The 14,748-nt window shown below is 46.2% G+C and overlaps 1 protein-coding gene across 7 annotated transcripts in view; it reads left to right on the top strand.

Annotated features, from left to right (window-relative positions):
* The window catches only part of POSTN (periostin), a 197,551-nt gene that overhangs the window by 144,753 nt on the left and 38,050 nt on the right, over positions 1-14,748 (top strand). For all 7 annotated transcript variants that reach the window (XM_069205499.1, XM_069205502.1, XM_069205504.1 and 4 more), the window contains exon 13: positions 11,355-11,485. In XM_069205499.1, the coding sequence (XP_069061600.1) occupies positions 11,355-11,485 (131 nt within the window). The remainder of the gene's footprint in view (positions 1-11,354; positions 11,486-14,748) is intronic.

The raw sequence follows: 14,748 nt of genomic DNA on the forward strand, positions 1-14,748 counted from the left end.
CCTGCAATACCTTTCAAATTAGATATTACATGTAGAATTGGAACCTGTGGTTCTTAAAATAAACTAAGAAAAGATATTTTTCTATAACAAAACCTATTGGCTGGATTTGTCTCTGAGTGTGTGTACCTCATTTATTCTCTATGTGTATGTAGAACAAATGCTTAACACTACTCCTTGGATAAGCCTACTGCTCGACCACACTACCACAAAATAGAGCATTAGTATTATCTCTTTTTGCCACTATCTTACCTCTAAGGGGAACCCTTGGACTCTGTGCATACTATTCCTTACTTTGAAATAGTGCATACAGAGCCAACTTCCTACATTGGTGGATCAGCGGTGGGGTACAAGACTTTGCATTTGCTGGACTACTCAGCCAATACCTGATCACACGACAAATTCCAAAAAATTTCATTAGAAATTGATTTTTGCAATTTGAAATTTTTCTAAATTCTTTAAAGTCCTGCTAGGGCCTTGTGTTAGTCCCTGTTAGCATTTCTTTTAGAGTTTAAAAGTTTGTTAAAAGTTTGAATTAGATTCTAGAACTAGTTTTAGTTTCTTAAAAAGTATTCCAACTTTTAGAAGCATAATGTCTAATACAGATGTGAATGTGGTGGAACTCGACACCACACCTTACCTCCATCTACAGATGAGAGAGCTAAGGTCACTCTGTAAAATCAAGAATATAACAATGGGCTCTAGACCTACCAAACAACAGCTCCAGGAGCTGTTGGCAGAGTATGAAAGAGCCAACCCCTCTGAGGATGGCAACATAGAGGATGATGATAGTGACTTGGAGGGTGATTCCCCCCCACCAGTCCTATCTAGGGAGAACAGGGCCTCTCAAGCCCTGGCTCCACAAATAATAGTCAGAGATGCTGGTTCCCTCACAGGAGGGACCAACCTCTCTGAAATCACTGAGGATAACTCAAGTGAAGAGGACATCCAGTTAGCCAGGATGGCCAAAAGATTGGCTTTGGAAAGACAGATCCTGGCCATAGAAAGGGAAAGACAAGAGATGGGCCTAGGACCCATCAATGGTGGCAGCAACATAAATAGGGTCAGAGATTCTCCTGACATGTTGAAAATCCCCAAAGGGATTGTAACAAAATATGAAGATGGTGATGACATCACCAAATGGTTCACAGCTTTTGAGAGGGCTTGTGTAACCAGAAAAGTGAACAAATCTCACTGGGGTGCTCTCCTTTGGGAAATGTTCACAGGAAAGTGTAGGGATAGACTCCTCACACTCTCTGGAAAAGATGCAGAATCTTATGACCTCATGAAGGGTACCCTGATTGAGGGCTTTGGATTCTCCACTGAGGAGTATAGGATTAGATTCAGGGGGGCTCAAAAATCCTCGAGCCAGACCTGGGTTGACTTTGTAGACTACTCAGTAAAAACACTAGATGGTTGGATTCAAGGCAGTGGTGTAAGTAATTATGATGGGCTGTACAATTTATTTGTGAAAGAACACCTGTTAAGTAATTGTTTCAATGATAAACTGCATCAGCATCTGGTAGACCTAGGACCAATTTCTCCCCAAGAATTGGGAAAGAAGGCGGACCATTGGGTCAAGACTAGGGTGTCCAAAACTTCCACAGGGGGTGACCAAAAGAAAGGGGTCACAAAACCTCCCCAGGGGAAGGGTGGTGAGACAGCCAAAAACAAAAATAGTAAAGAGTCTTCTACAGGCCCCCAAAAACCTGCACAGGAGGGTGGGCCCAGAGCCTCTTCACAAAACAATTCTGGGTACAAGGGTAAAAACTTTGATCCCAAAAAGGCCTGGTGTCGTAGCTGTAGTCAGTCTGGACACCAAACTGGAGACAAGGCCTGTCCCAAGAAAGATACCACTTCTAACTCCCATCCAGCTAAAACTGGAATGGCCAGTCTCCAAGTGGGATCAACAGTGTGCCCAGAGCAAATCAGGTGTCACACTGAAGCTACATTAGTCTCTGAGGGTGGGGTGGATTTAGCCACACTGGCTGCCTGGCCCCCTAACATGCAAAAATACAGGCAGCAGCTCTTAATTAATGGGACAAGTGTAGAGGGCCTGAGGGATACAGGTGCCAGTGTCACTATGGTGACAGAGAAACTGGTTTCCCCTGGCCAATACCTGGCTGGACAAACTTATCCAGTCACCAACGCTGACAATCAGACTAAAGTACATCCCATGGCTATGGTAACTTTAGAGTGGGGAGGGGTCAATGGCCTGAAACAGGTGGTGGTCTCCTCAAATATCCCAGTAGACTGTTTGCTTGGAAATGACCCGGAGTCCTCAGCATGGGCTGAGGTAGAACTGAAAACCCATGCAGCCATGCTGGGTATCCCTGAACTGGTGTGTGTCAAGACAAGGGCACAGTGCAAGGCTCAGGGTGAAAAAGTAGAGCTGGAGTCTGGAAGAATGGCCCAGCCTACCAAGAGAAAAGGAAAGTCAGCTGGGAAACCAGCTGCAACACAACAAGAAAAAGAGAACCTCTCTTCTCAGGAAGAAGTTCTGCCCTCTGAGGGAACTGAGCCTATGGAGCTAGAACCTTATCAGGTTGAGCTCTTAGGCCCAGGGAGACCCTCAAGGGAAGAGTTGTGTAAGGGACAAGAAACCTGTCCCGCTCTTGAAGGCCTTAGGCAGCAAGCTGCTGAAGAGTCCAAAGGCAAGAAAAATGGAACACATAGGCCCTCATTCTGACCTTGGCGGGCGGCGGAGGCCGCCCGCCAAAGTCCCGCCGTCAGGTTACCGTTCCGCGGTCGAAAGACCGCGGCGGTAATTCTGACTTTCCCGCTGGGCTGGCGGGCGGTCGCCTTCAGGCCGCCCGCCAGCCCAGCGGGAAAGAGGCTTCCACGATGAAGCCGGCTCGGAATCGAGCCGGCGGAGTGGAAGCTGTGCGACGGGTGCAGTTGCACCCGTCGCGTATTTCACTGTCTGCGCAGCAGACAGTGAAATACATTTAGGGGCCCTCTTACGGGGGCCCCGCGACCCCCCCTACCGCCATCCGGTTCCCGGCAGTCGGACCGCCGGGATCTGGATGGCGGTAGGGGGGGTCGGAATCCCCTCGGCGGCGCAGCAAGCTGCGCCGCCTTGGAGGATTCAATGGGGCAGCGGTACACTGGCGGGAGACCGCCAGTGTTGCCGGTCCGACCGCGGCTTTACTGCCGCGGTCGGAATCCCCATTGGAGCACCGCCGGCCTGTCGGCGGTGCTCCCGCGGTCCTCCGCCCTGGCGGTCTTTGACCGCCAGGGTCAGAATGACCGCCATAGTGTCTATTGGGAAGATGGACTCCTGTACACTGAGGCAAGAGATCCCAAACCTGGTGCCACTAGGAGAGTGGTAGTGCCTCAGAGTTTCAGAGAGTTTATCCTGCCCTTAGCCCATGATATTCCCCTTGCTGGGCATTTGGGACAAACCAAGACGTGGGAGAGGTTAGTCAACCACTTCTACTGGCCCAATATGTCCCAGAAGGTTAAGGAGTTTTGCCTCTCCTGCCCCACCTGTCAAGCCAGTGGTAAGACAGGTGGGCATCCAAAGGCCCCCCTCATTCCACTTCCAGTGGTGGGGGTCCCCTTTGAAAGAGTGGGTGTGGACATAGTTGGTCCACTAGAACCTCCCACAGCCTCAGGAAATATGTACATCCTAGTAGTAGTGGATCATGCTACTAGGTATCCTGAAGCTATTCCCCTTAGGTCGACTACTGCCCCTGCAGTAGCCAAGGCCCTCATTGGTATCTTTACCAGAGTGGGCTTCCCTAAGGAGGTGGTGTCTGACAGAGGTACCAACTTCATGTCAGCATACCTAAAACACATGTGGAATGAGTGTGGGGTGACTTATAAATTCACTACACCATATCATCCACAAACTAATGGCCTTGTTGAGAGATTCAACAAGACATTAAAGGGCATGATCATGGGGCTCCCAGAAAAACTCAAAAGGAGATGGGATGTCCTCCTGCCATGTCTGCTTTTCGCTTACCGAGAGGTGCCTCAGAAGGGAGTAGGATTCTCACCCTTTGAACTTCTGTTTGGCCACCCTGTAAGGGGACCACTTGCTCTTGTTAAAGAAGGCTGGGAGAGACCTCTTCATGAGCCTAAACAAGACATAGTGGACTATGTACTTTGCCTTCGCTCAAGGATGGCAGAGTACATGGAAAAGGCAAGTAAAAACCTTGAGGCTAGCCAACAACTCCAGAAGTTGTGGTATGACCAAAAGGCTGCACTGGTTGAATTTCAACCAGGGCAGAAAGTCTGGGTTCTGGAGCCTGTGGCTCCCAGGGCACTTCAGGACAAATGGAGTGGCCCTTACCCAGTACTAGAGAGGAAGAGTCAGGTCACCTACCTGGTGGACCTGGGCACAAGCAGGAGCCCCAAGAGGGTGATCCATGTGAACCGCCTTAAGCTCTTCCATGACAGGGCTGATGTAAATCTGTTAATGGTAACAGATGAGGACCAGGAAGCTGAGAGTGAACCTCTCCCTGATCTCCTCTCATCAGACCCTAAAGATGGCTCAGTAGATGGAGTGATCTACTCAGACACCCTCTCTAGCCAACAGCAGTCTGACTGTAGGAAGGTCCTGCAACAGTTTGCTGAACTCTTTTCCCTAACCCCTGGTCAGACACACCTGTGTACCCATGATGTGGACACAGGAGACAGCATGCCTGTCAAAAACAAAATATTTAGACAGTCTGACCAAGTTAAGGAAAGCATCAAGGTGGAAGTCCACAAGATGCTGGAATTGGGAGTAATTGAGTACTCTGACAGCCCCTGGGCTAGCCCAGTGGTCTTAGTCCCCAAACCTCACATCAAAGAAGGAAAGAGAGAGATGAGGTTTTGTGTGGACTACAGAGGTCTCAACTCTGTCACCAAGACAGATGCTCATCCCATTCCTAGAGCTGATAAGCTGATAGACAAATTAGGGGCTGCCAAATTCTTAAGTACCTTTGACTTAACAGCAGGGTACTGGCAAATCAAAATGGCCCCTGGAGCAAAAGAAAAGACAGCATTCTCCACACCTGATGGGCATTATCAGTTCACTGTTATGCCCTTTGGTTTAAAGAATGCCCCTGCCACCTTCCAAAGGTTGGTGAATCAAGTCCTTGCTGGGTTGGAATCCTTTAGTGCAGCTTATCTTGATGATATTGCTGTCTTCAGCTCCACCTGGCAGGATCACCTGGTCCACCTGAAGAAGGTTTTGAAGGCCCTGCAATCTGCAGGCCTCTCTATCAAGGCATCCAAATGCCAGATAGGGCAGGGAACTGTGGTTTACTTGGGACACCTTGTAGGTGGAGGCCAAGTTCAGCCACTCCAACCCAAGATCCAGACTATTCTGGACTGGGTAGCTCCAAAAACCCAGACTCAAGTCAGGGCATTCCTTGGCTTGACTGGGTACTATAGGAGGTTTGTGAAGGGATATGGATCCATTGTGACAGCCCTCACAGAACTCACCTCCAAGAAAATGCCCAAGAAGGTAAACTGGACTGTAGAATGCCAACAGGCCTTTGACACCCTGAAGCAAGCTATGTGCACAGCACCAGTTCTAAAAGCTCCAGATTACTCCAAGCAATTCATTGTGCAAACAGATGCCTCTGAAGATGGGATAGTGGCAGTTTTGTCCCAAACAAATGATGATGGCCTTGACCAGCCTGTTGCTTTCATTAGCAGAAGGTTACTCCCCAGGGAGCAGCGTTGGAGTGCCATTGAGAGGGAGGCCTTTGCTGTGGTTTGGTCCCTGAAGAAGTTGAGACCATACCTCTTTGGTACTCACTTCCTAGTTCAGACTGACCACAGACCTCTCAGATGGCTGATGCAAATGAAAGGTGAAAATCCAAAACTGTTGAGGTGGTCCATCTCCCTACAAGGAATGGACTTTGTAGTGGAACACAGACCTGGGACTGCCCATGCCAATGCAGATGGCCTTTCCAGGTTCTTCCACTTAGAAAATGAAGACTCTCTTGGGAAAGGTTAGTCTCATCCTCTTTCGTTTGGGGGGGGGGGTTGTGTAAGGAAATGCCTCCTTGGCATGGTTACCCCCTGACTTTTTTGCCTTTGCTGATGCTATGTTTTGAATTGAAAGTGTGCTGAGGCCTGCTAACCAGGCCCCAGCACCAGTGTTCTTTCCCTAACCTGTACTTTTGATTCCCCAATTGGCACACCCTGGCATCCAGATAAGTCCCTTGTAAGTGGTACCCCTGGTACCAAGGGCCCTGATGCCAGGGAAGGTCTCTAAGGGGTGCAGCATGTCTTATGCCACCCTGGAGACCCCTCACTCAGCACAGACACACTGCTTCCAGCTTGTGTGTGCTAGTGAGAACAAAATGAGTAAGTCGACATGGCACTCCCCTCAGGGTGCCATGCCAGCCTCTCACTGCCTATGCAGTATAGGTAAGACACCCCTCTAGCAGGCCTTACAGCCCTAAGGCAGGGTGCACTATACCATAGGTGAGGGCACCAGTGCATGAGCACTGTGCCCCTAGAGTGTCTAAGCAAAACCTTAGACATTGTAAGTGCAGGGTAGCCATAAGAGTATATGGTCTGGGAGTCTGTTTTACACGAACTCAACAGCACCATAATGGCTACACTGAAAACTGGGAAGTTTGGTATCAAACTTCTCAGCACAATAAATGCACACTGATGCCAGTGTACATTTTATTGTAAAATACACCACAGAGGGCACCTTAGAGGTGCCCCCTGAAACTTAACCGACTATCTGTGTAGGCTGACTGGTTCCAGCAGCCTGCCACACTAGAGACATGTTGCTGGCCCCATGGGGAGAGTGCCTTTTTCACTCTGAGGCCAGTAACAAAGCCTGCACTGGGTGGAGATGCTAACACCTCCCCCAGGCAGGAGCTGTAACACCTGGCGGTGAGCCTCAAAGGCTCACCCCTTTGTCACAGCAGCGCAGGACACTCCAGCTTAGTGGAGTTGCCCGCCCCCTCCGGCCACGGCCCCCACTTTTGGCGGCAAGGCTGGAAGAAACAAAGAAAACAACAAGGAGGAGTCACTGGCCAGTCAGGACAGCCCCTAAGGTGTCCTGAGCTGAAGTGACTCTAACTTTTAGAAATCCTCCATCTTGCAGATGGAGGATTCCCCCAATAGGATTAGGGATGTGACCCCGTCCCCTTGGGAGGAGGCACAAAGAGGGTGTACTCACCCTCAGGGCTAGTAGCCATTGGCTACTAACCCCCCAGACCTAAACACGCCCTTAAATTTAGTATTTAAGGGCTCCCCTGAACCTAGAAAAACAGATTCCTGCAACTAACAAGAAGAAGGACTGCTGAGCTGAAAAACCCCTGCAGAGGAAGACCAGAAGACACCAACTGCCTTGGCCCCAGACTTACCGGCCTGTCTCCTGCCTTCCAAAGAAACCTGCTCCAGCGACGCTTTCCAAGTGACCAGCGACCTCTCAATCCTCTGAGGACTGCCCTGCTTCGAAAAAGACAAGAAACTCCCGAGGACAGCGGCACTGCTCCAAAAGAACTGCAACTTTGTTACAAGGAGCAGATTTAAAGACCCCTGCAACTCCCCGCAAGAAGCGTGAGACTTGCAACACTGCACCCGGCAACCCCGACTCGACTGGTGGAGAACAACCAACTCAGGGAGGACCCCCCGGCGACTCTACGACTGTGAGTAACCAAAGTTGTCCCCCCTGAGCCCCCACAGCGACGCCTGCAGAGGGAATCCCCAGGCTCCCCCTGACCGCGACTGTCTGAACTCCATTTCCCGACAGCTGGAAAAGACCCTGCACCCGCAGCCCCCAGCCCCTAAAGAAACGGAACTTCTGTGCAGGAGTGACCCCCAGGAGGCCCTCTCCCTTGCCCAGGTGGTGGCTACCCCGAGGAGCCCCCCCCTTGCCTGCCTGCGACGCTGAAGAGATCCCTTGATCTCTCATTGACTTCCATTGAAAACCCGACGCATGTTTGCACACTGCACCCGGCCGCCCCCGCGCTGCTGAGGGTGTACTTTCTGTGCTGACTTGTGTCCCCCCCAGTGCCCTACAAAACCCCCCTGGTCTGCCCTCCGAAGACGCGGGTACTTACCTGCTGGCAGACTGGAACCGGGGCACCCCCTTCTCTCCATTGAAGCCTATGTGTTTTGGGCACCTCTTTGACCTTTGCACCTGACTGGCCCTGAGCTGCTGGTGTGATAACTTCGGGGTTGCTCTGAACCCCCAACGGTGGGCTACCTTGGACCAAAAACTGAAACCTGTAAGTGACTTACTTACCTGTGAAAACTAACAATAACTTACCTCCCCCAGGAACTGTGAAAATTGCACTGTGTCCACTTTTAAAACAGCTTATTGTGTTTTATGTAAAAAGTATACATGCTAAAGTAATGATTCAAAGTTCCTAGAGTACTTACCTGCAATACCTTTCAAATTAGATATTACATGTAGAATTTGAACCTGTGGTTCTTAAAATAAACTAAGAAAATATATTTTTCTATAACAAAACCTATTGGCTGGATTTGTCTCTGAGTGTGTGTACCTCATTTATTGTCTATGTGTATGTACAACAAATGCTTAACACTACTCCTTGGATAAGCCTACTGCTCGACCACACTACCACAAAATAGAGCATTAGTATTATCTCTTTTTGCCACTATCTTACCTCTAAGGGGAACCCTTGGACTCTGTGCATACTATTCCTTACTTTGAAATAGTGCATACAGAGCCAACTTCCTACAGTGTATGTTTGATTTGTCCTGAGAAAGTGTCAATTGTGGGTGCTTGCCAATGCTTTGCTGATGTTGTGATTGTGAGGTGGTAGTGTAGTTTGATAGTGTTGTTGTGTGTGACTGTGCAGGTGCTGTGTATCTTGGGGCTGGTGTGGGTTTTTGACATGTGTGTGTGTTTGTGTGATGGCTGTAGTGTGTGCTCTATGTATGTGCAGTGTGCATGTGGCTGTGTGTGAGTGTGAGTGTGCGTGTCAGTGTGAGGTTACGTGTGTGTGTCACCCTCTCCACCCAGTCTCGATTTGTATGTTGTGTGTGCGTAGGTGCTTTGACATTTTACTAAAGTGACAGGTAAGTGTGTGTAGTCACGGTTGCTGTCATCGTCATCATTGCTGGTTCCAAAGTCGTTGGCCAAGCAGGAGCGATGGGAAGACTGCCAAAATGGCAATCCTGAGACCGTCAAACTCATAATGACCCCCTAAGTCTGGATTAAGCCTTCATTATTTGTCCTACTTAGTTCCTTCTTGATTACCATAGCCTTGCAAGATCACACCAGACCTTGCATTGCCTGAAGTTTATGAAGGAGAATAAGGAACAAAAACTGTTTATGAGCTTTCAGATGATTGTCACACTTTGGGGAGATAAGCGATATATTCTCTAGATCTGTTTTATTTGTCTGAAGGTTTTTTCACAAGCTAATGGCCTGACTCACAAAGTAAAGTTTCTGAATTAGGGCTGCATTAAACCTGCAAATAGTAATAACATATGTTTTCATAATTTACACTGTATTCATGAGTATTAAAAAGGTGAATGCCAATTAAATAAAAAATACTTAGGTATGTTTGCAAATTAAACCTCTAAAATTTCTCTCTGAATCTCACTTGAGGGAGTCCCTAGGCAAGGTAATGGTAAGGAGGATCTGGTCACGTCTAAATTTTTGATCTTCACTGAAAGTTTTAAGTACATTCTCCAAACCTATCTTCAGACTTAGCTTAAAACTGAAAAGAGCATGTGTGCAATAGCATGCAAATAGTGTAGGAAGGATCACCAATCACCCCATTTTTCAAAGGGTTGTTTCTCTTGTCAGAGTAACATATGGAACCACTGGATGCAGGTACATACATTTTTGCGACTTATTTAATTTCTCCCATTTTTTCACATTTGAGCTAAGTTTAGCTTCAGTTCTCATCCCTTATTGGAGATTGTGTGCATGCATGTTTGCAAACATTTTCATTTGGTTTGATGTATTGTCAGTAGATTTTAGCTAAGTGGAGCACTTATGGAGTGGAATGTATTTTGGCTGCCACATTTATAAACATTAGAGCATGTTTCTACTGCTTGTAAAATTGTAATGATATATTTGTCATAACATATTTCTGGGCTACCCTGATTATGCAAAGTACAGGACATTTTATAGAAAGTGTAAATGATGAAATGAATACAATTGACAGCAAAAGGCAAACAATTAAACAAACATGAACATATTATTCCAAACGTCACACTCTACTACAAAATGACAAATATGGCACACTACTATATGTACACTATTTAGTTCTCTGAATTTGTATTCAGTTATTTAATTTGTTAGCTACCCTGAACATGATGTCTGCCATAGTACTAGCCTTTTACGTTTGAAATGTATTGCAAAATAAAAAGTTTGAAAACTGCCCTAAACCAGCCTATCAAAACTATAAATGATCCAATAGGTCTTTAAAAGCTGATGTCCATACACTTAACCCAGGAGTGGAGTTTGTTTATGACATACAGAACAGCATTGGCCTTGACGTACAGTGGAACTATTTCTGAGCATTTAGGCATTTATTGAAAATGTTAGTAGAAAGAATGGCTGGTTAGTTCCTGAAGTGAGCTGTAGAGCAGATGTTCTTAAACCTTTTGACTTCTGTGGACCCATCTTAATCATTATTGAACCCATGGACCATCCTTTAACCCTTATTGGAATCTGGGGACCCCCACTACATCTTTATTGGAAGGCAGGGACCCTTTTTGAAAATTTTAACTGTAAAAGAATATGGAAAAATAGAGAAACAAGCATTCATGAAAAAGTACACAAATGCTAAAAAATATTAGTAAATCCACAAACAAATATGTATAAAAAATAAAATTGTAACTCTAATGGGTATGTTGGAGCTTTTCTAAATTCAATTCTGTTCTTTGCATTTGCACTGCACCCACAACCAATTGAAAGATACAAACTTAATTTGTAGCCTCCAATTTCAAATTCCTTTGCATTTACAAAACGTTTACATTTTGCTTCTTATCTTTTGTACACTTTATCAATCTGTTAGTATTATTTAATCTTCTTAGTAGTCACGGATCCCTGAGAACACTTTGCTGACCCCGGTGGCCCCCTGATCACTGGCTAAGAACCACTGCTCTGGAGCATAAGAATCAGATGGACAGACATATCCTATTACTCAGGAGATACTGCTGGTTGTGTTCATTTTACAGGAAAGCCATACGATTGCACCTGTTGCCTACTTTATGCTGTTTGATCTACTAATAACTGGAGTATATGCAGGCCTCAGAAGGTGCTGCCTTAGAGGATTGTGTTGTGTATCAGAAAAGAGCAGACCCGGAGATCAGAGAGGCTTCTCTTGTACTGTGTCCATTGCCAAAACATATTCCTAAAGGTTTGAATGTAATCATTAACATCTACTACCAATTTGTTTTTGCAGAGAACAAACTTGCTCTTCAAAATATTATTCTTTATCATCTGACAAAAGGTGTTTTTATTGGTGGTGGATTTGAAGATGGTGTCACAAACATTCTGAAATCTATCCAAGGAGGCAAACATATGGTGAAATATGTAAGCAAAACAGTTTTTTTTATTTGCATTATATACATTTTTTAAAAGATGATGCAGAACATGAATTTGAAATTTATAAAATAGGCATATACAATTGGAAGCCTGTAAAATACTGCTGATATTTCATCAGGAGATTAATAATACTACTGGTATTCATGGGAATGGAATAACAATATTTTTTGCTAATTATCATGTATTCATGCCCCAGTCTACACATTTAATAGAATGTAGTTATAGTACCATAAGTTATAAATTAATTTGCCTCTTTCTCAAAGAATGTTGATTAGAAACATATTTTGACATTTTGCTCTTGTAAATTTCAAATCCAATACAAGTTGTTATTCATTGACATCAGTAATTTCATTTGTTATTATTTTAAAAACCTGTTAATTTCACGGTGTCGAAATGGAAAAAGATAGAAACTCTTTTTCACCTACTCACATCTAATTATAAATATTACAGTTTTAAATACACATATAGTGCAAATATATTTAACATGTAAATACATTTAAAATTAGAAATATTTAGGTCCTCATTTACAAGAAACTGATACATTGTCATTGAAGCATCAAATTTCTTGCAACTCCCACACATCTCCTAATGATGCCATTGACGCACTGTATTAACAATATAGAGCAACATGGTGCAGGTTTCCATAGGTGCATCAGACGTTCTGATGCATCTGTTGGCGCTAAAGTGACACATTGCTGAAGTTGCGCTGTTAAACTGACGCAACTCCAGCAATGTGAGGAGAGTCCCATTGGAAAAAGCCCTGTGTCAATTTTTATGCCTGGTCTGAGCAGGCTGTAAAAGTTTGACACAGGAAGTTGTAGAGTGGTGCAGTGAAAAGTTGTAAATTTGGCTTTTTCCGTGGGAGCGCCTACCCTGCATACATTATACCTGGCTCAGGTATAATGTGATGCAATGCATTACAAACTGACACTTTGTGCCGAATGCTTCAGTTTGTAAATATGGAACAGTGCAGTGCACTGCTAGCATCGCTGCTCCGTAAAAAAAAACAATAGGTGTGTAAATGAGTCCCTTAGTCCAGTGTCAACAATAATTGAGGAAGCAGGTAAGATGGATCTTTAGCCAGCATATATTTGTAAATTTGAAGGGAGGACATTTCTACTAAATAATACATGTGTTCTACAGAAATGTAATTTAGAGCACAAATAACAATAGTGTGTCCCCTGGGTGCAACTACCTAGCCTAGGTACATTCTGTGTGGCTGAGGCAGGGTGCTTTTGGCAAGGTGCATGCCTACTGTAGGAGGCTGGACTGGCTTGTAGTGAGTACCAAGGGGTACTTGCACCTTGCACCAGGTCCAGTTATCCCTTATTAGTGTATAGGGTGTCTAGCAGCTTAGGCTGATAGATAATGGTAGCTTAGCAGAGCAGCTTAGGCTGAACTAGGAGACATGTGAAGCTACTAAAGTACCACAAGTGTCACTTGCACAATATCATAAGAAAACACAATACACAGTTATACTAAAAATAAAGGTACTTTATTTTTATGACAATATGCCAAAGTATCTTAGAGTGTACCCTCAGTGAGAGGATAGGAAATATACACAAGATATATATACACAATAGCAAAAATATGCAGTATAGTCTTAGAAAACAGTGCAAACAATGTATAGTTACAATAGGATGCAATGGGGAAACATAGGGATAGGGGCAACACAAACCATATACTCCAAAAGTGGAATGCGAACCACGAATGGACCCCAAACCTATGTGACCTTGTAGAGGGTCGCTGGGACTATTGGAAAATAGTGAGAGTTAGAAAAATAACCCTCCCCAAGACCCTGAAAAGTGAGTGCAAAGTGCACTAAAGTTCCCCTAAGGACAAAGAAGTCGTGTTAGAGGAATAATGCAGGAAAGACACAAACCAACAATGCAACAACCGTGGATTTCCAATCTAGGGTACCTGTGGAACAAGGAGACCAAGTCCAAAAGTCACAAGCAAGTCGGAGATGGGCATATGCCCAGGAAATGCCAGCTATGGATGCAAAGAAGCATCTACTGGACAGAAAAAGCTGAGGTTTCTGCAGGAACGAAAAGGGCTAGAGACTTCCCCTTTGGTGGACGGATCCCTCTCGCCGTGGAGAGTTGTGCAGAAGTATTTTCCCGCCGAAAGAACGCGAACAAGCCTTGCTAGCTGCAAATCGTGCGGTTAGCGTTTTTGGACGCTGATGTAGCCCTGGAGGGACCAGAAGGTCGCAAATTCGACCAGGAGAGAGAGGGGACGTCGAGCAAGACAAGGAGCCCTCTCAGCAGCAGGTAGCACCCAGAGAAGTGCCAGAAACAGGCACTACAAGGATGCGTGAAATGGTGCTCACCCGAAGTCGCACAAAGGAGTCCAACGTCGCCGGAGACCAACTTAGAAAGTCGTGCAATGCAGGTTAGAGTGCCGTGGACCCAGGCTTGGCTGTGCACAAAGGATTTCCGCCGGAAGTGCACAGGGGCCGGAGTAGCTGCAAAAGTCGCGGTTCCCAGCAATGCAGCCCAGCGAGGTGAGGCAAGGACTTACCTCCACCAAACTTGGACTGAAGAGTCACTGGACTGTGGGGGTCACTTGGACAGAGTCGCTGGATTCGAGGGACCTCGCTCGTCGTGCTGAGAGGAGACCCAAGGGACCGGTAATGCAGCTTTTTGGTGCCTGCGGTTGCAGGGGGAAGATTCCGTCGACCCACGGGAGATTTCTTCGGAGCTTCTGGTGCAGAGAGGAGGCAGACTACCCCCACAGCATGCACAAACAGGAAAACAGTCGAGAAGGCGGCAGGATCAGCGTTACAGAGTTGCAGTAGTCGTCTTAGCTACTTTGTTGCAGTTTTGCAGGCTTCCAGCGCGGTCAGCAGTCGATTCCTTGGCAGAAGGTGAAGAGAGAGATGCAGAGGAACTCGGATGAGCTCTTGCATTCATTATCTAAAGTTTCCCCAGAGACAGAGACCCTAAATAGCCAGAAAAGAGGGTTTGGCTACTTAGGAGAGAGGATAGGCTACTAACACCTGAAGGAGCCTATCAGAAGGAGTCTCTGACGTCACCTGGTGGCACTGGCCACTCAGAGCAGTTCAGTGTGCCAGCAGCACCTCTGTTTCCAAGATGGCAGAGGTCTGGAGCACACTGGAGGAGCTCTGGGCACCTCCCAGGGGAGGTACAGGTCAGGGGAGTGGTCACTCCCCTTTCCTTTGTCCAGTTTCGCGCCAGAGCAGGGCTAAGGGGTCCCCTGAACCGGTGTAGACTGGCTTATGCAGAATT

This window comes from Pleurodeles waltl, chromosome 8 (genome assembly GCF_031143425.1).
Source record: "Pleurodeles waltl isolate 20211129_DDA chromosome 8, aPleWal1.hap1.20221129, whole genome shotgun sequence".
NCBI classification, from domain to species: domain Eukaryota; kingdom Metazoa; phylum Chordata; class Amphibia; order Caudata; family Salamandridae; genus Pleurodeles; species Pleurodeles waltl.